The sequence below is a fragment of the Wickerhamomyces anomalus genome (assembly GCF_001661255.1).
Source record: "Wickerhamomyces anomalus NRRL Y-366-8 unplaced genomic scaffold WICANscaffold_3, whole genome shotgun sequence".
NCBI lineage: Eukaryota > Fungi > Ascomycota > Saccharomycetes > Phaffomycetales > Wickerhamomycetaceae > Hansenula > Hansenula anomala.
The window spans coordinates 297,137-324,176 of NW_017567112.1; the positions used below are offsets into that span (position 1 = coordinate 297,137).

The 27,040-nt window shown below is 34.4% G+C and overlaps 11 protein-coding genes and 1 non-coding gene across 12 annotated transcripts; 4 read left to right on the top strand and 8 right to left on the bottom strand.

Annotated features, from left to right (window-relative positions):
- Positions 1–54: 54 nt before the first annotated feature.
- On the bottom strand, positions 55–941 carry RPL11B (60S ribosomal protein uL5; the record flags this gene model as incomplete). Its single annotated transcript, XM_019184698.1, has 2 exons — positions 55–576; positions 939–941. The coding sequence occupies 2 exons, from the start codon at positions 939–941 to the stop codon at positions 55–57; spliced, it is 525 nt and encodes a 174-aa protein (XP_019038858.1).
- A 718-nt stretch (positions 942–1,659) lies between these two features.
- On the bottom strand, positions 1,660–3,587 carry ISR1 (putative protein kinase ISR1). The gene has a single exon (XM_019186292.1). It carries the CDS (start codon positions 3,213–3,215, stop codon positions 1,908–1,910), a length of 1,308 nt encoding a protein of 435 aa, XP_019038859.1. The 5' UTR covers positions 3,216–3,587; the 3' UTR covers positions 1,660–1,907.
- Positions 3,588–5,343: 1,756 nt separating this feature from the next.
- WICANDRAFT_t54 lies at positions 5,344–5,427 on the top strand. Its single transcript has one exon. It is a non-coding gene; the product is annotated as a tRNA-Leu (tRNA).
- A 99-nt stretch (positions 5,428–5,526) lies between these two features.
- WICANDRAFT_91399 (uncharacterized protein) lies at positions 5,527–8,283 on the bottom strand. Its single transcript, XM_019186293.1, has one exon. The coding sequence runs from the start codon at positions 7,996–7,998 to the stop codon at positions 5,839–5,841; it is 2,160 nt and encodes a 719-aa protein (XP_019038860.1). The 5' UTR covers positions 7,999–8,283; the 3' UTR covers positions 5,527–5,838.
- A 955-nt stretch (positions 8,284–9,238) lies between these two features.
- WICANDRAFT_62239 (uncharacterized protein) lies at positions 9,239–11,665 on the top strand (the record flags this gene model as incomplete). The annotated part of the gene is made up of 1 exon (XM_019183336.1): positions 9,239–11,665. One exon carries the CDS (start codon positions 9,239–9,241, stop codon positions 11,663–11,665), a length of 2,427 nt encoding a protein of 808 aa, XP_019038861.1.
- An 83-nt stretch (positions 11,666–11,748) lies between these two features.
- Positions 11,749–12,369, bottom strand: XPT1 (xanthine phosphoribosyltransferase; the record flags this gene model as incomplete). Its single annotated transcript, XM_019181773.1, has 1 exon — positions 11,749–12,369. The coding sequence occupies one exon, from the start codon at positions 12,367–12,369 to the stop codon at positions 11,749–11,751; it is 621 nt and encodes a 206-aa protein (XP_019038862.1).
- Positions 12,370–12,637: 268 nt separating this feature from the next.
- On the bottom strand, positions 12,638–14,302 carry UTP9 (Utp9p; the record flags this gene model as incomplete). Its single annotated transcript, XM_019184699.1, has 1 exon — positions 12,638–14,302. One exon carries the CDS (start codon positions 14,300–14,302, stop codon positions 12,638–12,640), a length of 1,665 nt encoding a protein of 554 aa, XP_019038863.1.
- Positions 14,303–14,541: 239 nt separating this feature from the next.
- NMD5 (Nmd5p) lies at positions 14,542–17,610 on the bottom strand (the record flags this gene model as incomplete). The annotated part of the gene is made up of 1 exon (XM_019185588.1): positions 14,542–17,610. The coding sequence occupies one exon, from the start codon at positions 17,608–17,610 to the stop codon at positions 14,542–14,544; it is 3,069 nt and encodes a 1,022-aa protein (XP_019038864.1).
- Positions 17,611–17,871: 261 nt separating this feature from the next.
- WICANDRAFT_68251 (uncharacterized protein) lies at positions 17,872–21,707 on the top strand. Its single transcript, XM_019184111.1, has 2 exons — positions 17,872–19,862; positions 20,361–21,707. Exons 1-2 carry the CDS (start codon positions 18,284–18,286, stop codon positions 21,389–21,391), a joined length of 2,610 nt encoding a protein of 869 aa, XP_019038865.1. The 5' UTR covers positions 17,872–18,283; the 3' UTR covers positions 21,392–21,707.
- A 496-nt stretch (positions 21,708–22,203) lies between these two features.
- MDM31 (Mdm31p) lies at positions 22,204–23,988 on the bottom strand (the record flags this gene model as incomplete). Its single annotated transcript, XM_019185589.1, has 1 exon — positions 22,204–23,988. The coding sequence occupies one exon, from the start codon at positions 23,986–23,988 to the stop codon at positions 22,204–22,206; it is 1,785 nt and encodes a 594-aa protein (XP_019038866.1).
- A 299-nt stretch (positions 23,989–24,287) lies between these two features.
- On the bottom strand, positions 24,288–25,334 carry CDC73 (Cdc73p; the record flags this gene model as incomplete). The annotated part of the gene is made up of 1 exon (XM_019180518.1): positions 24,288–25,334. A coding segment is annotated over one exon (1,047 nt), but the record flags the coding sequence as incomplete, so codon positions are not given.
- A 280-nt stretch (positions 25,335–25,614) lies between these two features.
- On the top strand, positions 25,615–27,005 carry MST1 (threonine--tRNA ligase MST1). Its single transcript, XM_019186294.1, has one exon. The coding sequence runs from the start codon at positions 25,682–25,684 to the stop codon at positions 26,996–26,998; it is 1,317 nt and encodes a 438-aa protein (XP_019038868.1). The 5' UTR covers positions 25,615–25,681; the 3' UTR covers positions 26,999–27,005.
- Positions 27,006–27,040: the final 35 nt, after the last annotated feature.

Here is a 27,040-nt window from a genome sequence, read left to right on the forward strand (position 1 = left end):
TGTTACGTTTTATTATAATTTTTTTTTAGAAATACATTAAAATAACAAAACACCTTATTTGTTCAAGACTTCAGCATCGTATTTTTGTTTAAACCATTGGACTGTGTCTTCTTTAGTAGTTTTGTGATGGTTACCAACAACAGCTTTAGCATGTTTTCTTCTGGTAATTCTGTTACCTGGTCTACCCATAACAACGTAGAAATCCATACCGTAAATACCAATAGCTGGGTCATATTTGATACCTAAATCAATATGTTCATCAATACCGAAACCAAAGTTACCAGTTTGTGAAAAGTTTTTGTTACGTAATTGATATTCTTTAACTTTTAAACCTCTTTCTAAGATTTCTTCAGCTTTTGGACCTCTAACAGTGACATGAACAGCAATTTTTTCATTTCTTCTGATACCAAAAGTACGGACAGTGTATCTAGCTTTTGATTGAACTGGAGTTTGACCAGATAATTGTTCTAAAACTTTTGAAGCTCTGGTTAATCTATCACCTGATTCACCAACAGAAATGTTAAGAACAAGCTTTTCGATTTTCAATTCACGCATAGGGTTTTGAGCTTTGGCAGACTAAAGAAAGGAAATGTTAGTATTATAGATCTTTTAGAGGTTTCTAGTGGTTTGATTTGTTTGAAATATTCAAGATGAAGTTTGTTTAAAGTGTCACAGATAAAATTTGAAATGTGGTGTTGATATTGGTATCCAGTTGTTCACGTTGCTCTTATTATAATCTGGTTATTCTGATCTTTCATTTTGCCTTCATTAATCTCTTCTTGATCTTACATTCTCTATTCTTATTGAAATTATTCACATATCATCTTATCACTCTTGAAAATTACACTCTTGAATCCAAACTTTGATATAATTCATGACACAGTAATCATCTCCTTATTTATCACATATTCTCCCACTTATTATGCTTCTAAACATACCATTTTGAACTGATGTTTTGTGTATTCTATGTAAATGTAAAATCCAACTCTACGATTTTTTTGGTAGTTTTCAATTAATTGAAATTTTGTCAGAGTCCTACTGAAGAGAGAAAAAAAAAAGCTTGCTGTCACTGATTAAAATGACAGCTTGTTTTCTAGGCTGGTGGTCTGGCGAAAAATATGATGTCTAGGCGGACGCTGAGCGGAGGGATAACTGTTTCGGCTGGGAGTTCTGTCTAGAGGTTCCTCTTAGGTGACTGGTGCGTAATCCTCAGCACTGACATCTAGGCAGACTTCACTGTAAATCTGGGCACTAACAAATCATCAAACTCCCAGCGTAAACTGAAAAGTGTGGCCCCTTTCCCAAATTTGATATTGTTGTGCTGGCCGTTGCGAAATTTGGAAGTTGAAACTTTTGTGACTGTGACTTTACATCAGAACACCACACTTATTATGAACCCCAGATTTATGTGACTGATAATGGAAATCTAGTATCTTGGACAGCTTGGACTTATTAAAAGAATAATTATCTATTATAACCGCGTTTTAATACATTCGAGACTATAGATTCTTTCTAAAACTTCAGTAATCATTAGCTTTTGGAGAAAACAGAAGCCTTAAATATAGACAAAGTCTCAAAGCGATCTCTTCTACAAGACTGACACATTTACATAAATGTTTTATTTATATGTAGTATGTTAATATTTGAACGAATGCAATGGGGTATCATCAGCTAATCATAAAATAGCTATGCTGATTAATTAGATATACAATAGTGTGGATGGTGATCAATAAATGGACCATAAAATGAAATAATAATACAAAAACTCTCCTGGAACATAAACTGAGAGAATACCGTGGTGGGCAAAAATGTGTAAGCAAATTAAAAAACACAAATGGAATAGCCATGCAGAAAAACAAAAGGGGTATGAAGTGCAATATTAAAGGGTGTGTGTAACGAGCGTGGATTCAATTGTTCAAAATACCAATTACTTGGTCAAGGTCAACTCTATCAATCAATATCATTTTGATTAAATTGTAGGCATCCAAATTGGATTGTAAAATATTCAAGCTCTTTTGTGATAAAAGATCTAATACTTTGTTCTTCTTGATGCATTCTGTTAAATAAATGAAATTTGAACGATCATTTTGTCTCAAAACTTCAGTATAAGGTTCTTGACCGATTGCAGCAGATAACAAAATCAATCCGACTGAATACAAATCTGAATTATAAGTTGGAGGTGTTCCAGAATTGTTGATGAGTTCTGGGGCAGCATATTGTAAAGTGATATCAATCGATAACCCAGATTGTGCCTTTTCATGAAATTCCTTCAAAATATCAGTTTTCAATCCAGCACTTGTAAAATCAGCAATTTTGAAATCATCATTAACAGCATCAAACAATATATTGGAAGTTTTAAGGTCTAAATGTATTATTTCACAATCTCTCAAGACAATAAGTCCCATAATCAATTCCTTGGCTAGTTTCCACCATAGATCTTCACCAATATGAAGTTTAGACTCTTCATTTGAGATTCTTTTGATCAAAGTTTCAAGGTTTGATGACAAGTTTGAAGAAACTAAACAAGGTGCAACTTCATGGAATCTCAATTTAGGATAATTGGCTTTCGTAAGATAAGTTAACCCATAAACGTTCAATATTGGGAACTCATCACAATTGAAATCATGCAATTGTAAATAGCTTGAAATGATCTTATAGTTCAAAGCTTCGCGATATATTGGTCTGCTATTCTTGACACTTGATGGAACTTTGATAGCATAAAAATGATCATTAAATTTAGCTTTCACAACAGTGGAGAAGGAACCTTTACCAATAACTTGATTACTCATAACATCAAATTTAAAACTTGGATCAATAATGAAATCTTCTAGACTATCAATCACATTTTGATTCGATATCACTGAAGAATGAGGAATGTATTTTTGATGTGAGGCGGCTGGGGAGCTTGCTAATGTTTTTGAAGAATCATCCGAGAACACGCTGACCGGTGATGTCAAAGGAGATGTATAGTTCCCACTTCCTTTATAATACTGAAACTCATTAGATGTTGATATGCTCAACCCTTTTGCACTTGGTGTAGAGATTGAAGGACTTTGAGGTGTGGGTAGGAAATGTTTATAATTGTTGTGACTAACCTTATCATCACCATATTCAAAATTCACACCAACGGGACTTGAGCTTAAATCTGTGTCAATAACTTGTTTAGCAGGTGTCGCAAACTTAGCTTCAGACTTTAATGGGGGCGTCCTAAACATTATGGCAACCTTTTATAAACCCCTTTTTATCAATACAACTTTGTAACAATGGATGTTGAATAAGTGTTGGCGCTGAGTAACCCTTGACAACAGTGAAACAATAAACAACCAGCAGGGCAAAATGTTCACAATAGCAAAGCCTGAAATGTTGAAGATGGTTGATTAAGAATGGGTATTCCCTTTGAATTAGCAATGTAGTTGAAAACGTACTTCTCCTTGGATAGATTGTTGTTTGCAAAGATATCAACAAATTTGTTATCTTTTGTGTAAATCTTTTTTGCCGATTGGTTCAAACACCATCTTCCGATTCGCGAAACTTAATTAGGGCGGCTTGAGGAGGGTAGCGACTTTCAGATCCCGAAACTGTACGCCAACTTTCTTACAAAACGGGATCTAGAAAGGTATCTTGAAGGTGGAAAGAACTTCATTGTAAAGGGATCTTTGACTAGCCTTGAAGGATTTTAACACCAATGAAACTTTGAATCTTCAAATTCTGGAGATATTGTACAATAGAAACCCCGGGCGATCAAATGAGGGAACACCATTTACAAGATCGATACGAAACTCTAGCTGGAGGCTGCTGGACTCACTTGTCAGTAAAGAACAGCCATTTCAACCATGAATTGGATAACCGCTTTGAAGCAATATGGATATGAATAGGGATTCATTGGTGAATTGTAGTGCATTAAACATTTAAGCTACATCAACATTATAAAAACTGGGACAAGGACGACGTGGCTCTGCAGTTTCAAGCATTCGTCGTTTGGAAAAATAAAGGGCAATACCGCTTGGTCTTCAAACTCGCTACAAAAGTTGACAGGTTTGAACCAAATGCTGAGATGGATAGATAGTAGTTGTTACGGTTATGGGCTCATAAAATCAATTAATGAATCTTTCTTCTCAGTGAACTGATGCAAAATTGATTAGCCGTTGGGATTCAAAGTACATGTAACCCACAAAGGTGCAGCAGGAAGCCTTAGAACAACAACTACGTTTGAAAAGTTTTCTGAAGATATTTTTATATGCCACCAGAAGACTATTAACTAGTTTTTTAGTGCCTTGAAAGGTAATCATTGAGTACATAAGATAGTTAGAGTTTCGGAGAGTAAATTTTGTGTCAAAATAAGCTTTTCTGTACTCGGTGAATTGATCGACGCACGCAATGGAGAAGCTGTGTATACACGTAAAATTTGAACATATTACAACTTGATTGAAGAGTTCTATAGCTGGGGCCATGGTCGATAACCATACAGAAGAGAGTCCGAAGCATGATAATGTTATTTTGGAAGTGAAAAGTAGATCAGGTGGTTGTGTGCTTTGGGTTTGCATCGCTGCGACGTATAGCAGGATCGGGGATTGTTGACAGTTGGCCATGATTTTAACTTTTTGTATGCAATAACCTTCTCATTCACTTCTCAACAATACTCATTTCCTTGTAATATGATCATAATCGAGGAAAAGAAAATTACTATTACTGAAACCCTATATTAAACCTCATGATCTTAGCTTAGCGTTTAAGATCCAGGATCGTAATAGCTTTGAACATCGACAATTGACGTACTTGTTAGTATGTGGTTTGGCGAAAGTGGTGATTGTTTGAGCAGTCGCTTCGAGTCGACTCATTTAGGTTCAGTTAAACACTAGCTAGATATTACAGCTGGCGCCCAATATTTATATTAATGAAAAGAGCGTCGACGTCGACGTCGTGGTAGTTGAGCACTAGCAGTGCATCATGCGTACATTAGCGCCGATAAAATATTGATATTTATTAATCTTTTCCTAGCGTGTGAAGCCTACGAGCTCTCATAAAATTAATTAATATTAATTATGAAAACATTTTAATATTTGAATTGAAATTCTGTTTTATAGAAAAACATTGACGTAAGATCAAAATTATGAAATAAAATATTGTAGCTAACAGCTTTTTGTAAAAATTTCATGATGATCAAAATGGCTTAAATCATGCAGAAACTCAATTTTACGAATAACATAAAGCCATTAATTTAATTAATGTATTCATAATAATTCATAATTAAAGAATAAACAATAATTAATCAATTAAAAATTTGGCGTGCCCTAACCGGAAAATATATTCAGTCAAACCACAAAAATTAATTTTCAAAAATTAGGAGGGTTGGCCGAGTGGTCTAAGGCGGTAGACTTAAGATCTACTGGACGTTTGTCCGCGCGAGTTCGAACCTCGCATCCTTCAATATCTTTTTTTGCTTTTTCTTGCTCCCCAAATGCTCTAAAACTGTTATTTTTATCATATTCTACAATGGTTTATATAGGGTAGATCATTTATTTAGGTATCTAGGGTGTTGTGCTGTTTATTGAGCGTTATTGTTGTTTCCGGTGTGTTTATCTTCATAAAACATACCAGTTCCGGATAAAAAATCATTAAGATCCCAATTAAAATTTGAATCCATTTGTGAAGTGAATAAATTATCATCTTTGAAAACATCTTTAAACATTTCATCAATTGGGTCTGTTAAACTTGTGACAAATTCACCAGTCATGTATGATTGAGTTGGGAGTCCCGTTTCTGTTGGTGTTCTTGTTTCACCAATTGAACTTGATATTGAACCGGTTACTGAAGTTGGAGTATAAGCAGATGGTGCATTTACTGGTCTTGGGATGTTTGTAGTATGGCTGGTGGAGATGGTATACTTGTATCATCATGTGGTAGGTCCGCATCTTCACAATCTTCATATTTAACAGTGGCTCTAATTTTATCCAATGATGAAGTTTCCTTCTCTTTTGATAATTTTCTATCAATAAATCTTTCAAAATATTTAAACAATGCAAGAACAACAAACAAACAAAAATTCAAATTGAAAACAGATTGGAAAGATTCATTCTTCATCTTGAGCATATATTTACATGCTAATGTCATTAATCCATGAAGGAAAGCTGGGGATCTATATGATTGATTTAAAGTGTGTGATCTATCATGAGGATTCAATTTTTCAAAATCTGTTATATCCATACTGAAATAAAGAGTTTTAGGATGCGTTGAACGTAAATCATCTTCAAATAACCTTATAACTTCAAAAGTACAAATTGCACAAAAAATCTTGATGAAAATGATTTTAGAAACTCCAACCATTGATTGTGACATTTCCACAATTTTGAACAGTTTATCCTCATTATCTTTATTATCCACACAAAATTTGTTAAACCTTAGTAATATTTCAATGAAATGAGTTGCACTTAAAGTACCATATTTCATAGTACCATTATAATAGACAGCTTTATTTGGATCATAATCTTCAACACCATGGTATAAAACATCATACAAGACATGAAGGGTATAAATTGCGAATAGTTTCAATTCAATTGATATCAATTTTTGAAAATCATTTAAAACAACATCAGCACTGGAAAGCTCTTTAACACTTGATGATAATTTTTGAAATTCACCATTGTTATAATTCTCCATTTTTTCAATTATTGAAACAATTTCATGTTGTGAACAATGATCAGATCTTGTTAACACTCTAACAATTTCTCTTAGGAACATAGTTATTGTACTTAGTAAATCATTATTTTCAAAATAATGACGATCAATATATTGATCCTCTATAGTTAATGGGATACCCAAATGGAAAGACAATACAGCATCTTGATACATCAAATGACTCCAAATATTTTTAAAAATTTGTCTTGTATATGGTGGACTCTTTGCATATAAAGTATCAATATCTTTATTCAACCCCATCAAGATGGCCATATTAATTGCAAATTTAAAAGTCAAGGCGCCACCACTAGAATCACCACCATCACCATCTATTGGATTAATCATTCTGAATTGTCTTATAAGGATCAAAGCTTGTAATGCAGGGATTGTACTCTTGGAATTAGATTTTGAAAATTCCAAAAGTTTATCAGCATAACGTAGTAAATGATCTCTTGAGTCATAATCAGAATCTTGTTGATGAGAATTGCTTGTTGCTGTCATATATTTCAAAACAATCACCATTAATGCAATTTTGGCATAATCAATTGATTTGTTTATGATTTTGAAAGTGAAGGTACCGCTATCATCACCATTTGGGATAACAATTTGATGGAAATCCTTCATCAATTGTTCACGTTCTATGATTGGTAATCTTTGATTCCAATAACCATCTAGATATTTAATCATGTAATTTTCCAAAACATCATACTTTGGTAAGAAATTAGCTAAATTATCCAATAATGTCTTGGGAGTACCAACGTTAATATCTTTATATTCTTCATATGGGATATGATTTAAATTTTTTTCATTTTTCCATTCTCTTTTAACACTTGACACATAATTCTTAGCAGATTTAACCAATTCAGTATAAGTTCCCTCTTTATCAAGTAAAGTTCTCCAACTAGTTGGCCCGAAATACATCACTTTATTAGCCTTCATGCTAATATTTTCAAATAGTTGAACTTTACCACCTAATGGAGTTGGCATTGGATCACCAGAGACGATTTCTTTCCATTTTTTCAATTCTTCCAATTCTGCTTTCAATTTAACGTTTTCATCTTTAAGTAAGATGATTGTTTCTGTTGGGGTAGTGGATTGCTCAGTGTTTGGGATGAATGGTGAATCTTCATAGATGCAAAGATGTGGTGGGATACGTTTCTTAACACAGGATGAACATGGTTTACCTTGATCACATTTGACTTTTCTCTTTTTACATGAAGTACAAGTTAATGAGACTCTTTTCCGTCTTTTTTTATTGGAATCTGGAGATGAGTGATCAGTGTAGTTGTTTCTGTTGAAATTGTTGTTATTTTGAGCATCCATTTTGGGTTAAAGTTGGTAAATGTACTATTGTCACAATATGATTCACTTTACGAGCACAACGGTGATTTGAAGTGATTTGAAACTGCAATATTGAATAGACCGGCTATCAGCAGCAGCAGCAATGTATGGGTATCTAAGTTGAATATTTGGGTGGCTCGAAATTATTTGAAAGGGTCTTTTCGGTGTTGTTTTATACAAGAACAGCCAAACAGAGGACCCTGAAGAAATTCAACAGTTTTTGTCAATGAAACAAGTTTATTTTAGCAGCAAAGAGGCGCAGAAGGGCTGATAGGTTGACAGTTTGCGGTTTAACTGTTGTTATTTGCATGTTGCGTATTTATTTATGGTCCTTTTTTTTTCCATCGTGGAGTTTGGGTAAAAACGAAATGTTTCACTTCCGGCGTTACTCGGATCCAACAACTGGCGGAGGATTCGAAGATAAGCGGTTAATAGAGGTTTTTTTAGAGGGAAAAGAGGATTTTTGGGGATAGAATTGATTTAGAAGGGATAATGGGATGGTTGATGAGTTTAGTACGAGTTTCCATGTGTTTATAGTCCTTTTGGTGAGCTGTTTGTGGAATTGATCAGTATAAGCGCGGATATAGAGATTTGATGTGATGTTTCGAGTTAAATGCGATGGATAGTGAGAGTGCAGCTGGTTACAATTTACAATTATCGTTTTGGTGTTGATTGTGGTAGAGCTTCGCCTTAATGAGCTGGAATATCCGTGAGCCATCTTTAATTTTAGTATTAAGTTCATCTGATTATGATTAACTATGGCCCACAAGCTGGCCAGAAGCACACAGACTCACCAACAACTGGAAATACACTGGAACCACAATCCATAGATACATAATTATAACCACTTATAACTAACAATCATCTCTCTATCCACCTGAAAGAATACTGAATGAAATAATCGTTGTGTGTTTTAGGCCTCCGATTACATAATATTTTGTTTGGACGTGTGCTATGGTCAAAAAATATCATCAACGGTTTTCATGAAAACACAACAGAAAGCCACTGAACAAAGGGTCAGAAACACATCCAGATCTCATCGAGATCTCATCATATTCTTGTGAGCCAATTCACACTTGAAGGCGCCATCCCAATTGCACCATCAAAGAAAGACTAAGCCCAAGTGTGTCATTGTTTATCTTTTCCCAAAACACAGTGGTTTAATCCCAACCACGTATCAACAATACCTGACAATTCATTACATCAATAATCGTCTCAAAAAATGGCCAAAAAGAAGAACAACAAATCTAAGAGTGCCGCTAATAAGCCATTGCAGGATACTGTAACCAAACCACAACAGGATACAATTTCTAATCCAGAGCCAGCCATTGATGAAAATGATGATAACAACACGACATCTAAAACTGTTCAGGAACCAACCAATGACATTTCACAACAAGAACAAAAAGACATTGAAACTATACAGGAGAAGGATCAAGTCACAAAACCCGTTGAAAGTCCGTCTTTGATCAATTCAGCAGAGGTTGAAACTGAAAAATCACCAGAACCTATTGAAGTCAGTGAATCCATCAAAATTGAGCCCCAACAAGAAGATGAACCAATTGTGAAAGAACAACCCATTGAAATAGTACAAGAGCCAATAGCACCAACTGTCAAGAAAAGGTTGACACTTCAAGAAAGATTAGCTCTTGCCGCTAAAAGTGGAAAGTCAAAAAGATCAACTTCAGGTGCTAATGCCACTGATGATAAAAAACTAAGAGTTGTATCTCCAGAACCATCAACTAGAGAAACAAGCATTGAACCGCAAACCTCTGAGCTTTCAAAAGTTGCAACACCTATATCAGAACCAATCTCAGCAGTTTCTACAAGAGATTCTTCTTTGGATATTAAAAGATCAGAACCAATCACTTTGTTTCCAAAAGATTTTAAAAATCTACCTGTTGAGGAGTTACAGAAACTTATAACTGATGCAGAAACTAAATTTTCAGTTTTAGAATCCAAAAATGAATCATTAACCATTGAAAAACAATCATTACAAGAAAAGATAAAGAATATATCATCTTCAATATCTGCTACATCATCATCATCTGCTTCTGCTCAAATAATCAAAGAAAAAGATGAGAAAATTGCACAATTGTTAAAAGAAGGTGAAAATTTATCAATGAAGGAGCTAAAATATACAAATACTATAAAAAGATTGAAATCCATTGAAGCTGATAATGATAAGGAAATATGGAATTTGAAGAACACAGTGGATTCTTTAGAAGATGAAAAGAAAAAATTTAAAGAAGAAAATAAGAAATTAAAAGATAGTGAACAACAATTCTCTGTTAAATCCAAAACATTACAAATCCAATTAGATAATGAAAAAGAATCATTACAAGAGGAAATCAATAGAAACAAAGAATTATCAAAGAAAATAGAAGAATTGAGTCAGGTTTTAATTCAAGAGAAAAATCAAGCTTCAAATATAATAAATGAACTGAAAAGATCCTTGGAAAAAGAGAAACAAAAAGCTCAAACCGCTCAAGAGGAAAGCATGGCTGAGATTAATAGATTAGAAAGTAAAATAGAACAATTACGTTATCAAAGTGAAAATGCTCAAGCTCATACAACTACAAATGATGAAAGTTATTTGAAATTGATTAGACAACATGATACTTTACAAAATCAATACACTTCAGCTACAGAGAATTGGCAAAGTATTGAAGCTTCATTGATGAGCAAAATTAGTAATTTTGAAACTAGCTTATCTTCATATCAAGAAAAATTGAAATCCAGTGAAGAGAAGAATGATATTTTATCAAATGATTTAAGATCGAAAACTTTAGAGATTGAAAATTTGACAAAAGATTTGAAGAATTTACGCTTAGAATTATCAAGATGTCAAAATAAACTTGATCAATCAACCAAAGATTATGAAGAATTACAAACCACTCTAGAATCAAAAGAAATTTCATTCAATAAAGAGAAAGCTGAGCTTGAATACAAGGTTTCCAATCTAGAACGTCAATTCAAAGATTCAATCCAACCTCAACATTTAACTGTTCAATCATCTTCAAACTTGGGAGAATTCAGTCCCCAAATGCCACAAAATTCATCAACACCTTCTTTCAGACGTGGATTAAGTTGGGATATAGGATTGGGTGAATCATCAACAACACCAAGACAGAGTCGTAAATCGAGTGCTTTATATTTCCCAAATTATAGTCAAGCAAATGGATCATTTGAAGAGAAATCCGAAACTGCTAGTGATTTTGATGATAATGATACAGTGAATTCTCCAGTTTCACAATATCATAATGGTTCAAGGTATGATAATAATTCATCATCTGCACTTGGTGGTACTTCTGTTCAACTATTGGGTAAGATGAGTAGTCAAGTTCGTCGTTTAGAAACTGAACTCTCTACAATGAAGGAAGAATTGGAAAAATTGAGTGAGGATAAAAAAGCTGCAAATGAAGAAATTGTTAAATTAATGAAAGATAATGAAAATGTTGGATTTTATAAATCTAAAATTGAAGAATTAGAAATTCAAGTTGATAATTATTCAAAACGTCATGAAAAGACATTGGAAATTTTAGGTGAGAAATCTGAACAAGTGGAAGAATTAAAAGCTGATGTCCAAGATTTAAAGGACTTGTGTCGTCAACAAGTCCAACAATTAGTTGATTTACAAACTAGATGAATGCATGAACAATCTTTATACACAAAATATCTTATTATTGTAATGTGGCTTTATTTTCTATTATACAAGTTATTTCCCAGTCCTTAGATGTAACCTTGTTCAACAGCCTTAGCAGTATGATCATCAATGTCTTCAGCATCCCATGGATAACATAACCATTTATCTGGAAGAGTCATAGCAGCATAATAACGATCTTGAATGATATCAGCTGGTAATTCAGCCTTTTTAGGTTTATCTTTGTTATGTAAGACGAAAATGGCAAAATTTGTTTTTTCATCCAATCTATTCAATTTAACAGCTTGTTCATGAACATCTTTTTCTAATTCTGAAACAGCATAATGTAAAGTGGTTCTAGTATCATCAACTTCATCAACAACTAAAACATTTTTACCAATTAAAGAATCAAAATGTTCATTTAATGCACCAAAATCTAACCATTGAGTACGAACAACTTCTTTACCAATTTGATCATCTTCAGTACTGGTACCCATATTTTCATACAAACTTAAACCAATAACTTGAATAGGAATATTTTTATGACCTTTTTCTTTCAAAAAAGTTCTTAAAATACGGGATGGAATATTACCACCACCACCTATACTGATGATGATATCTGGTTTGAAATCTTTGATTTTATCAGCGGAAGCTTTACAAAGCTTATGGATATGATTGTATGAGAAGTAAAGTTTTTCAGGTTCAGACATCTTTTCTGGGATATATTCCTATTTGAAAGGGTAGGTTTAAACCAAATACCAATTGTATAAAGAAGTTGAAAGATTTCTTGCAATTTGAAATTTTTTTTTTATGTCGTGAGATTATTGTGCCAAAACCGATGAGGTTTCCAAATTAGGACATTTCCGTGTTGGAGCACGACGCAAATGCACGAAAAAAAAGTGAAAAACAATTACGAGATTTCGTTGTACACAATGCAAAAAAAGATTCAATTCTATATAAACGGTCTTTTGGTTGATCCTATTCATTAGCTTCTTCTAAAGCACCACCATTAACAGCTGTTTCTTCCTCTTCTTCATCAGATGTATGCTCTCCGCTTTCAGAGTTCCCAACTGAACCGATAACATCATCCTCAGCTTCATCATTTTCACCATTGACATAGACAATACTTTCTTCAGCTTGTTCAATTGGATCTTTGGTGGATGATTCAATAATTTCATTGCTTGCAATTTGGTTTCTCAATTGTAATTGTGATTGTAACATCTCTAATCTACCTTGAAGACTTAACAGGTTTGGTAATTGTTTCAAACTTCTAGAGTAGGCACCTTTCAAACTCTTTAGGTTAGCAGAAGAGTTGATTGCACTCGTATGGGTCATCAATAACCATTTGATCCAGTTGTTGAAGACAGGTGATTCACTTGGGTTGATTTCAACTCTTTCTTTCAATATTTTGAATAATTCAACAGCATTTTCAAATGATAATTCTGAGGATGCAAATCTAATCTTGTTTACATCAGGATTTGAGATTAAAATAGTTAATAACTCTGATGGTTGTTTCAATGTGGTTTCTATTAAAGTTGCAAGATCAATATCTCTCACTTCAAGAGTTTCATCAAATTCTATATCAGCAATGATCTGTTCAGCAACTCTATTATCTTGTTTATTGGTCTTTAAAGTTTGTTTGGTGTTGATTTCAAGATCAGCGGAAACCTTAGAGAGTCTAACAGCTTCAAAGTTTGGTTCAAGATCAAACCAAGATAATACTAGTTGTTCTCGGCTGAATGAGGCAGCTGCAAATCCTATGTCCGTGTTGCTTGATTTTATTGAGAATGCTGGTGATGTAGTGCTTTCATCCAAGACTTTTTTGAAAATTTCAATAGTACAATCTTTAGTTAAGGCACCAATGTCTGAGCCATCAATGGTGATTAATGATTTGATCTCAGCAGATGCTGCTAACGTACGTCTTGTGCTTTTGTTTTTCAATGAGTAGATGTGGATGCTTGATTCTCCATTTCTTGATATAAGAACGTGGTCATCTATATATGCAATTGAATTTATGGTGATTGATTTTTTCCCTTTTGGTGCTGGATATTCTATGATTAACTCATCTTTTGTGATATTATAGACAACTAGTTTGTTTCCACCAGCAAGAAGGTATTCATCATCATCTATGATGACATGCTTTAAGAATGTAATTTCCTTCAATGACATTGGTAATGTTCTTTGATTTTTTGGTTTTGAATCATTCAACTCATATTCATAAACTTCAGTAGATGAAGCAACCCAAAAGGAGTTTGCAGATGATGCTAATGCAGAAATCTTGTGATCCGTTTTGAATTCATTTATGATTTCTTTCTTAAATGGTGAATAAATCAAAATTGAGCCTGACTTAAAAGATACAGCTAAATAACTCAAAGAACTTGATGATTCACGAGCTGATCCATTCAAGGAATGTCTTCTTTTTGTTTTTTTCCCATTTGCCAAGTCCTTTTGTTGAATCCAATCGAAAGTCACTAGTTCATCTTGAGAATCCAACTCGAATGATGAGCTTAATGAATTTGGAGCTGTGATTTTGGAACTTTCATGCTGTAGAGGATAAATGTGAATCTCATTTTTTCCTAGTTTTGAGGTATTTGTAGCATAGAATGATGCACTTGAATCAAATTTACCAAGTGAGTAGCCCATTTTGTTCCAAAAGTCTAGAGTATATCCTTGAATTATGAAGTTGAGAGACTATAGACCTTCTATATTTTTTTGCTTCAAAAGTTTATACTTCAAAAAATTTTTTTTTCGCGCACACAATTTTCGCGAATTCGATTATCTAATCTTTGGCGCTAGATCCGCTGATAATCGGGGTTTACAAGTATAAGTTACATCAGTTGTATTTCATCAATTTAAATATATATATATGCCTCTATACTCTTTTAAATTTGAATAACATCATTGATCGTTGATTGTTGTTCAGCATTAAGTTTTTGGAAGATCACTTGGTATCTTTGTGGATCATTTGCTTGGACACTCAGTATACCTTCTTTGAAAGTTGCAAAAACATTTAGGCCATCCAAAATTGTGCTAGCTAAAGGATCTTCAATAACATCTTCTTCAGCATCATCATAGAAGCCTGAATTTTTTAACTTGGCAGCTTCTGCATTCAAGAATTCAAGATAATCGTCTTGAGCAGCAGCATCAGCATCTTCATCAACATCTTCATTTTCCCACTCCTCTTCATCGTCTTCACCATATTCGAATTCACCAGCACCATCAAGCTCACCATCATAATCTTTTCTGCGTTTTTCCAAATCTTGGATGGCTTTTGGTAATTTTTCCATCAACACAGTTAACATCACACCAACTTCTGACATTACTTCAATCATTTGAGATGATGCCAATGCATTGGATTGAACATTGATAAGACTTAAAAGACCTAGAGTTGAAAGTTTTAGATCATAAACTCTTGTCAATTTTGGAATGTACTGGAACCATAATTTGAAAAACACTAAAACAAAGTTTTTACTTTCTAACACCTTCAAAGTTTCAACTGGGTAGTAGACCAATGCACTAACAATGGTATCAATCATATTGATGGAATATAGGTTGACCATTTCTTCAGCATTAATCAAGTTATCTGTTGTGATTTGTAAAATTTCTTCTAGATATAGGTTTGAAGATTTTTCCAATGCAAGGATAAGTTTTTGTGCAATTTCACCAGCATATGCGAAATCAGTAACTGAGTTATCATCAGAAGTCATGATAGTTTTGAAAAGGTTGAATAAAGCACCAGAATAAGCTTGGTTAGCACTAATCTGTGGGGCACCATAGACCAAGTAGTTATTCAAAGTAGGCATCCAGTCTTCCAAATACAACAATGCAATACCTCCATTAATTTGAGGAATCAAGATTTCAAATAATTTCCAACAAACTGGGGAAATTTGTCTAACCAAGAAAGTCGAGTTTTCAATCAATTCACTAACTTCTTTGAAGAAATCTTCAATATTATTTCTTAAAACAAATTCAACAGCTGGCGCAAAAGTCTCTTCTAATTTGTAAACAACATCAACTGAACTCTCGAAAGATAACAAAACAGTGATCATGGTATTTAATAGACCCAATGCAGCCATTTGTTTATCAGTTAAATCATCATAACCAGCATCAAAGTTGTCGACGTCGACATTAGCAGCATCATTCAGTTCTTTTGCTAATCTTAAGAACTGTTCAACCAAATTACCAATCAATTCAACACCAAATGGTTGTAATTGTTCACTGAAAACTTCAACCATCTCTTGCATAACACCAGAAGTAGCATCAGAATCAATTGTGTTTGATAATGTTAACAATCTTTGCATTGTTGGCAAAATAACTGGAGTCAAAGCTTCTTGGAATTGTGGAACCTTGATAAAGTTTTGTAAAGCTAAAGATGCTTCTAATTGGACAGGTAAATGATCATTCTCGAAACTAGACAAAATACCACGGAATAAAACACCCAAGTTAGCTGCATCTTGAAACTCAATCTCAGCAAATTTTGAAGCAACTTCACAGGTTCTAGCCTTGATGAAACCAAATTGACTGTCAAAGTGTGGGAAGATCAAGTTGGTCAAAAATGCTTCCATTTGAGAGTAATATGGAGAAGTTTCTTTGACAAAATTATCTGAAATTGATCCGATCAAACGCATCGCACCTTCCAACTTCTTAGCTGCTTCTAGATCAGTACCTGCAACATCTTTCAATTGGTTCAAAGAGTTGTATGCAAATTTAAGAATAGGTTCTAATGTAGTTTTCTTCTTCTTGGTTGTCAAAGTAACCAAAAGTGAGATTGCAGCAAGATCAGGGGAAGTGGATTCATCATAAATATCCAAGTTGGTGTGGATATATTCTTGTGGATCATTTTCAAACCTATCTAGAATATCATCACTTGGGCATAATAATGGGAACACAAAATGAGAAACCAATAACTCGAAATGTGGTTTGATGAAAGGCCAAGTTTTCTTTTGAGTAACTGCGTTTTCAATAAAGTTAATTAAAAAGTATAAAGATTCATCACTTAGCCATAAGATTTTGTTACACCATTGATCAATTTGAGTAAAGAATAAGTTCAATAACTGAGGAACAAAGTTTTCCGTGAAGAAATCATTAAATTTGGTATAACTGAATTTCTTGGATAATGAATGTGATGCATATCTGGTAAATAAACGGTATAAGTTAGCATACGCCCATTTTTTACACTTGACCCATGGATCCAATTTTCTTTCAGAATCTTCCATGGAGCTGTAAATATAACCTGGGAGTTCTTTTTGAATAACACTGACATGAAAATTCATCCAGCTTGTAATCGCTTCTGGTGTTTGTAATGGTTCTGGTAAATCATGATAGGTTGAAAACTTGTAAACTTTTAAAATCAGTTTGGTCATTTCACCTGCATCTGGAGATTCTTCTTTAAGCAAAGTATCAGCAACACTTAAAAGGGTTGGGAAATGCGAGATAATCAATTGATCAAGTTCTTTTCTTTCTTCATTTGTAACCCATCTATAGGTACGACAAATCTCTGCAAAACATAATAACCCAGTGTAAGCGGAATCCAAATTTTGAGCATATAACAATTGGACCGCAGAGTCAACTAATGTAGGCCATTTTGATGGATAATCACCAACAATGATGGTACTTAAAACAGATTCTAATTGATTTCTTAGTTGATAGTTAACCTTGACCAAGGTTGGTAAGATACGATCTCTTATGATTGGTCTTTCATCATTATCAATTCTACCTTCATCTGATTTATCATCCCGGTTCCAATAACGAGTGATTCTATTCTTGAAAAACACAGCTGCCGCTTTTTTGACAGCAATATCAACACCTTCAGTGGATAAAATGTCTAAACAGGCTCCTAAAAACCCAATAGACTTTTCTGCTCTGCGAAGAGTTTGTTCAGCTTGATGTCTGATGTCTTGATTTGGGGAGAGCGACTCTGAAAAAGTCTGGTAAAGAGCATTGACATCCATTTTCCCAAATATATAGCTATGTGATACGCTCAAATACACTAGCAAGTTCAAGTGATCAAATAGTCAATGAAAGCTGGTATTAACTTACCAATAAATCAGAGATGAATTCAATTTTTTTTTGTTTTTTTTTTTACCGGCCAGAATTTTTTTTTTTTTTGACCATGAGCTTGGGAATTTTTTGTATGGTACAATTTATTGAAAGAGCCAAATGAGATTGAAAAAGACGAAATTATGGTGTAAAAAGAATATTTTGTTAGTAAGATGATAGTATTGTAAAGCTTAAACATGTTAAAAGCTTGTTTTTGCTCGATGTGGTGCTCAAAAGTCCAAAAGGGCGCCCATGTCCGAACAATTGTTTTCGTTTTCAAATTCCAACGATTCAAATACCCAAGCTCCAACGAGACAAGATGAAGAACCAAAGCACATCGAATGCTCGGAAAACTCTGGTGATTTGAACTAGTTTCAAGCATTCGTTCTTACAGTGCGCTTTTGTATCAAAATTTATGGAAAATTTTGTTCATATTCCGTCGCATCGGTGTCCCAAAATGGCAAAAGCCCTTATCAAATTAATCGAGACCAGGTGCAGTTGTGCAGATAAAAAGCGTACGATGGACCCTCATTTTTTCATTAAAAAGTATTACTCGAGAATAAACAATCTTCAATTACATTAACTATGACTTGGGAAGAGATTGCAAAAGCCAAAAGAGAAGCTGTCTTCAATAAAATTCCAAAAGAATGGATAATTGAAGTACCATCAATTGAAAAGGAGCCTAATGCTGTTAAATACCTAGACAAAGTTTTACCTGCTCAAGAAACTGCTATTGTGAACCATTCAATGATTGAGCTCATTGATAAAATCGGAAAGGGAGAACTAACATCAACTGAAGTCGCCAACGCTTATTGTCATCGTGCTGCTTTAGCTCATCAAGTATTTAACTGCTGTTCAGAAATCTTCTTCGAGAGGGCCATTGAAAGAGCTAAAGAATTGGATGCTTACTATAAAGAACATGGGGAAACAATTGGCCCATTGCATGGTATTCCTATCAGTTTGAAAGATCAGGTTAATTTGGAAGGATTAGATTCATCACTTGGCTTCATTTCCAAGGTCAATAAACCCAAAACAAAAGAAGATGAGTCCATTATTGCCAAATTCCTTTATGATTCCGGTGCTATATTCTATGTTAAAACTACTGTTCCAATGGCTATGATGGCTGGTGATACTTTTTCAAACATTTACGGTCAAACTGTTAATTCCTTGAACAGAAATTTATCAGCTGGTGGTTCAAGTGGTGGTGAAAGCTCATTGATTGCTGCAAAAGGTGGGATTATTGGGCTGAGTACTGATCTTGGTGGTAGTATTCGTATTCCTGCTGCGTTCCATGGTTTGTTTGCCATAAGACCAACATCTTATAGATTGCCTTATGCAAAAGTTGATAATGCAATGGCATTTCAGCCAATTTGTCCATCAGTTATAGGTCCTTCAGCTAGATTTTTAAAAGATTTGGAATATCTTTGTAAAGTTATAATTGATTGCAAACCGTGGTTACATGATCCCAAAACACCACCTATCCCATGGAGACCATTTGAAGTTCCTTCGAAATTATGTTTTGGTATTTACAAGAATAGTGGCTTAACTCATCCTCATCCACCTATTGCAAGAGCAATTGAGTTAACAAGGCAGAAATTGATTGAAATGGGCCATGAGGTGATTGAATGGGAACCACCAATTCCACATGAATTTATCAGAGATAATTTAAACAGCATCTTTACATCTGAAGGTTTCAATGAAATCAAAGAAGAATGTGCCAAATCAGGAGAACCAGTTATTGGGACTCTTGTTGCAGGAGAAACAGCTAATGGTGAACTACTAGTTTCTGAGCATTGGAAGCAGGTACAAGTCAAGTATGAAACACAAATGAAGTATGATGAGTATTGGAGAAGTACTATAAAAAAGACTTCCACAGGGAGACCTGTTGATGCTTGGATCTCACCAGTGTGGGAATCAACTTCTCACTTGGTTGGAATTGGACAGCCTGATTGTACTGGGTACACCTATCCTGTGAATTATCTTGATCTCTCAAGTGTTATTGTTCCAATCACAAGTGCTGACAAGTCTATTGATACTATTTATGAAGATTTCAAGCCATTCAACGAAGGTGACAAAAGAATGAATGATACTTATGATCCTGAATTTTTTGATGGAATGCCTGCTTGTGTGCAAGTCATTACTTCTCGTTATGAAGAGGAAAAATGTATAGCTTTGGCTGATGTTGTGTATAGAGCTACTCATTAATCTTGTATATAGCGTTTATGTCAACCACATGTAGAAAACACAAAGCATTACTATATTCAAATTAAAGCTATTTTCTTGTGATAGAGTAGGAACCCATTCATCACACACTTCACTAACAATGTTTTGTTGAAATTCTCCAATTTGTTATTATTCCCATTCAGTTTTATTGTTCTGGTTGCTTCCTCCACCATTTTTCCAGCGCAAAAAAAAAAGTAAACCCGTTTAAAACCAGATGAATCTTGCCATTTCAACATCACAACTTCATACAATCAAAGGCCATGATCTTGCTTCCAATTCTTGCGCTAGTGGCAATTACGTTGCTGATGCCATGGATCAGTGTCATCGTGAATGAGCGTATGCCTCAATTGAGTGCCCAATTTTGTAAGTTGGCAGGTCACAAGATTCGTCTTCGTTTGTTTACAAAGTGGACAGTGTACTAACATTTGAATCGTGATAGCCAAATTCCTGTCACAACCAGAGCCTGAACCTATAATAGAGAAGTTCATAGAGGAGAATGGTGGTCTTGAGAATATAACTGGTCAACATTCATCTAAATTGTTGAATCTCAATCCTCATGATGTCTTGAAAGATGTCAATATTTTCATCGGTGAGACCAAAGAGTCATTATATGATCAATGGATTGTGCTTTATGATAAACATGCTCCTGTCTTGTTAACCGATAAAGTTGATAGCGCGCTTTCCTTCATTCGTTCAGATAAGGTCTGGCCTTACTATGAAAAGTATCAAAAACCAATTGATAATTTGCTTATTGGTTTAGCAATATTGATACTATTGAGAGTTGTGAAAGTGTTGGCCAGATTAGTGAAACCTGCAAAGACAATCAGAGAAATTGATGAAGTTACCAAAGTGGTTCTTACTGAAAAAGATTTTGAAACTATTCCAATTTGTGTTGGTAAAGGTGACGCTGAAGAATTGCTACTAATACAAAGTTACGCTGATATATTGAAAAGCTCAAATGATGAAGAAGTTTTGAAAAAATATGGCTATGATAAAGATTTCAGTGATACAAACAGTAAGAGTGACCTAAGTATACTAAATGATTTTTCACCTTCAAGAATTGATTCCCCAAATGATTTCACCGCATCAGATGTTTCAGCAATCTTTCAAACAAACCAAGATATTGGATTGGATGCACCTGTTGAAATTGAACTCAGAAAAGGTACAGAATCACCATCATTAGAAGATTCGTTTGAAAGGGCAGAGAACATACTGGATAACAAACTAGAATCATTGAACAGTTCAAATATGGTTGTCACTCCATCTTCTGGAGGCAATTCAATTGATCAATATTCAACCTCACCTTCAAAATTGATATATAAGAAAACTTCAATTTCGATATTAACCAACAATACCTTCCCAACAACAGCTTCAGTCGCTGACACAACTGTGGGTGATATAACTGAAGAAACGGTCTATTCTGAACCATTTGCAGGAGATGAAAACACTTCTTTTAAAGACAGCTTATGATTTTTATGACCCAACTATCTTGCCCTTTGCTTTTACTTGACCAATGATAACAAATGTATTATTTTGCTAGAGAACTTGATGAAATCAGATTCGTAGAATTAAAACCACTAATGCAATGTAACTCATTATGCTAATCAGCCCCAATAACAGAACAATATTACCACTTGTTTTATAGTATAATGTCTTCCCTGTATCTTCGAAATAATCCTTCATCTGATGAGTTCGATAGATTGAAATAAGGAATATGATTGAGCCATAAACGGTGAAGACTGTGCCAATCGGCAAGAACTCTTTCGCAAAGATCTTTGTAACCAACAATGCTAGACTGTAATTAGATAAAAATGATTCAGTGTCATACATTTATCAATCACTTACCAAATGCTAATGTTGCAATTGAAGCTCTTGTATATGCCCCATCATATGTTCTCTGTTGAGCTTGTGTGAGTTAGTAAACAATTTGTCAAGGGGTGGTCTCAACAAAATGACATACCTCTGATATCGAGCTTCTGGCTGTTCTTCAATGCCATAAAGTTTGATGAGATTGTTCTTTGCAGATGGAGCATACTGATTAGATTTGTGCCAATTTGATCTGTAATCTGTAACCATAATTGTGGCTTCAAGAATGGTGATGACGATTTAATGCCATAGTTTATTTTTCTTCATCGGCCTTTGAAATTCGAGATAATCAGTGCGATACAAAAGGTATAAACTCATCGTATTCGTAACATTGAACAAAAAGCCAGGATTGGCTTCCATAAGTTCTCATAACTATTATATACAGGTAACATTATCTTTTATCTTGGCCCTACTTTTCAAGCAATGGCCCCTAAACTCATCAAAAGTAGTTGAAATAAAATTTGTAAAGTCCAAAAACCAACTCTCTTGATTCTAATCGTCCTCACTTCTTCATTAGCAACATAGTTTGCAAATGCATCGTAAACTTCTATACTCATGTCGTCCATTAACAAAGAATCATAAACTGTCCAACTTCCATCAAAATCCTCCAATTTCTTCACAATACGACAGTTTATTGGGATATAAGTTTTTCTTGAATTAATATAACCAACAATTGGTCTAACCAGCGCATTGTTAACATATGACAAATCATTTGTGAATATTGGAACAGCTGCTTTGACATTGTTTAACTTGATTTGTAGATCCATGATGAAATATTTTGTAACATCAGTATTGCTTTCCTCGGTTTCTTTTGATTCAGGTTTTAATATTTTGGCTCTTCTTGCCTCTTTAGCTAAACTATCTGTAATTGCAGAGAGTATTTCAACCATATTCACACCTTCATCTTCTGGAACCATAATGTCTCCAATCATATCAACTTCACCACTTGTAATCCATCCAAATGGTCCTTCTAACCCAGTGTTCAAATGATCAACGTTTAAAGCATCAACTCTACATCTTGTCACTCTTTTCCACGGTGAGTTCTTATCAGCTGAATCATCTTTGAAATCATTGATTCTTTGACGCTTATGAATGGTGAATAAGGAATCATCATATGAACCTGATATATTGTTTGCATTCAAGAAATCATAAAACAACCAATTCTTTCTCAATATCGGCAGATCACAACTATAAATACTAACATTAAAAGGCCTGAATCCACTAGGTTGTGCTAGGGTAAATAAAACATCATTCATCTTAAAGTTACTTATTTCAAAATCACCTTGTCTATGAATGTTTTTATAATTTCTTGGATCATCATCTTTTGCCCAACGAACATGGGTTCTATCCACTATACCTCGAAGACCATTAACTTCAACTTCGTCCAAGATACCACGCCCATTGACAAACTTGCTAAAAGAAAACGAAACATTCACTTGGTCAATAGTTAAATCAAATTGCGTATAATTACCATCATCATAAGGTTCATCACCATCAGCTTCTGAGATCTGTCCATCACCTCGAGCAACAGCATTTGCAATGGCATCTGCTTGAGAACCTTTCTCAAATTTACTTTTATTTCTATTTTTTGGTCTTTTGGAAACAAAACATTTGTTAAAAGAGATCTTACCATCTCTCCATCCTGGAACTATAGCACTTTCAAAAACAACAGTCATTCCTGTGTTTTTTGTGATGAAATTACCCAATGTCTTTGCAACTAATTCTTGGGCAAATACCGTATTCATCAAATAAATTATCAAAGATGCAAACGTTGTAGTACCCAATATGATCAACAAAACATTACCCATCACTATCCAGGAGAAAAAAGCACTAAAGTCATCAACATTGAATGGTCTCATGCTCCTCTTGAGTAGCCATTTTGCTCTTACTCTCATTCTTTGACTGAAACCATTGGCTCTAGCTAAAAATTCCTCTTTGGTTTTAGGAACCCAATCTAGCTCCTGTTTCGGGAGTTCCTTTTGTGTCTCCTTTTTCAAATCATTCTGTATATGCTTATTTAGTTTCTTTGGGTCATCATGGTTAGTTGAATAGTATCTTTTGTACTGAAGCTTTAATGAATTTTGGGTATTTAATGCAGATGAGATGTATCTAAAAGTAGACTGCTTCAATTGCGGCGTGAATTTTTGGAACAAGGATGGCAATCGAGCTTTAGAGCACAGAAGGCCTCTTGAAAAGAACATTCATGAAAATTGCCAATTTAAGGGGAATTGTGAGGTTGAAATTATTGGAAAGTTGTGAGTTGATGGGGGTTGTTTTTTGGTTCACGTTGCCTGCCTTTGTACGAGTAATAAAAATTGCTTCTCGATCTGCCAAAAGTATACGGGCTCCTGAGAAGTCCAATCCTGTAAACGAGAATTTATTCAACTAATTTCTACAATTTCGAGGCATTACCTTTGTTCTTTTGGTTCTTTATTATATTTGTTTGAACTTCAAGTCCCTATTGTACATTATGTTGTATTTTCTTTGCTGCTCATGAACTCCATCCTCTTGCAATCATGGATTTTTCTAAACTATCCCAAAAATGATTCAACACTTGTGCATCTTTAAATCTCTTGGACTTGTCTAATCCTATCTTTTCAACGTTCCAGTCATTGACTTGTGAAGGTATGATATCACCATTGTAGTGGAAGAAGTAACCTTTGATCTTTTGAAATAGTTGTTGAGGATCTGACCATTTATAACTCTTGAATTGCCATTGTTGACCTGTAGTGAAAATTGCAACAACTCTATCCCAGTATTCGGCCTTAGTGAATTTATCTGTATTATTAACAATCAAAAAAGTTTGTTTACCGATTCTTGGGAAAGTATGTGAAACGTTTCTAATATCACCACCATAATTCAATAGTTCTTGAACTTTTGGATCTGCAGAGTTTGGATCAAGGAATGTAGATTCATCAAAAAATGGTTTAATATTTGCAATAGATATAAGGGCAGATGCAGCTGGAGAGATTAGTATAATTGGATTTTGACGTCTTTTCTTCTCTGGTGGGCCAGCAGTGTTCGTGCTTGATTTTGAAGATGGAGCTGTGCTTCCCCCTTTTCTCTTGAGAACTTTAACTATTTTAATTTCACATTCACGACCAACATTACTGAAATCAACAGCTTTAAACCCCCTTAGTGCAGTATTATGATCAATTAAATGACGTTCATTATTAAGAATCTGCTCTAAGAATGGATCATCAACCTCCATTTTATCATCACCTGCTGGTTTTCCTTCTTCTTCAGCTTCTGATTTCTTACTGATAAATTCTGATTCATCTGAGTCTCCCTTTAACCACGTAATCAAATCAGTTCTCTGCAAAAAGGTTAATGTTTGAACATTTTTACTTTGAGAATCAGCTAAAAATTCAGCGGCTGATAAATCTTGATTGAACCAACAGTATGCTGCTACCTTCAAACTGATTGGTTTTGTCTCTATTTCAAAAATCGTGTCTTGATTTAAATCTAGTATTGTTCCATTTTGTAATTTCAAATGTGTAGCTTCGTTGATGTCTTCTGTAACTGGAGAATCAGCATTTTCACCTTTCACCAACACAGGCTTGCCCTTCTTCACAATATCCTTTCTCAATAGGGTTAGGCTATCTGACATGACTAATTGAACCTTGGATAAACAGTCAAATTGTTGAACGTCTGATTGGAAGTTGATTGTTTTGACGTTATTATGCCTTTCTCGATCATGAAAAGTTCGAAATTCTGAAAATTTACCCTGTGTTGATGTTTCGCGAATTGGCACACAAAAAAGATCTATCAATGGATTAATAGAATAGAAACGAAAGTGAAGTTATAAAAGAATTCCATTCTTATAGACCGTCTTCGCTCATTTAAATCCCCGAATACCCTTGGTGATTCAAAGGTTGTCATTCACCTTCCAACATGAGCCTAAGATTTCCAAAACATTTTCAGATCCTCAAAAGCTCCATACGGACATGTTCAACAAAAGCTTCTGAATCCTCATCAGTCTCCAATCTGTCAATTGCTACTAAACAGCAGCTGTATATGATTGATCAAGTGACTCCTGGATCAATATTTTTCCTACCCCATGGCACAAGAATTTTCAATAAGTTGATAGCATTTATGAAAGCTCAACAGAGAAAGCATGGTTTTGAAGAAGTTATCACACCATTAATTTATAGAAAACAACTTTGGGAAAAATCGGGTCACTGGGATAACTATAAAGATGATATGTTTAGAGTAGAAGGAAGTGATGTTGAAAAAGAAGAATATGGTTTGAAACCAATGAATTGTCCTGGTCATTGTTTAATATTTGATAGATTTGACCGTTCGTATCAAGAATTACCTATAAGGTTATCTGATTTCAGTTCACTACACCGGAATGAAGCTAGCGGTGCTTTATCGGGACTAACAAGAGTTAGAAGATTCCACCAAGACGATGGTCACATCTTTTGCACACAAGATCAAATTAAACAAGAGATTGAATCAACGTTGAGCTTGATTGATAAAGTTTACAACATTTTCAAAATCCCAAATTACAAAATGCTACTCTCCACCAGACCCGAAGAATTTATTGGTGAAATTGAGGAGTGGAATACTGCTGAAGATGCATTGAAGGAAGTTTTACAAGGTACCGGGAAACAATGGGAAATCAATGAAGGTGATGGTGCATTTTATGGACCAAAAATCGATATTGTCTTAAAAGATCATACTGGTAAAGAACACCAAGCAGCCACAATCCAGCTGGACTTTCAACTTCCCCATAGATTTAACTTGAAATATACCACAAATCAGAACGGTGTAACCAAACAACCAATTATGATTCATAGAGCAGTTTATGGTTCATTAGAAAGATTTTTGGCCATCCTAATTGATCATTTCAACGGTAAATGGCCATTCTGGATAAGTCCAAGACAAGCTGTCATAATACCTGTTTCTGATAAACATATTCCATATGCTCAAGAATGTGCAAACATTATCAATGCTGAAAATCAAAGTGACGAAGGCAAACTTATTGAACATAAATTTTACATTGATATTGATTCAAGAAAAGAGACAGTTGGAACAAGAATCAAAGAAAGTGTAAAGAAGGGTTATACTTATATCATTATGATTGGTGATAAAGAACTGGAAGCCAAAAAAGTGGCCATAAGGCATTCATCTGAAAGAACACCACAAGTCATAACACCACAAGAAACCAGAGAGCTCTTTATTGATCTCGAAAACAACTACAAATAATCATACTCTTAAAAACTGTCATTTTTCATTACATGTATATAA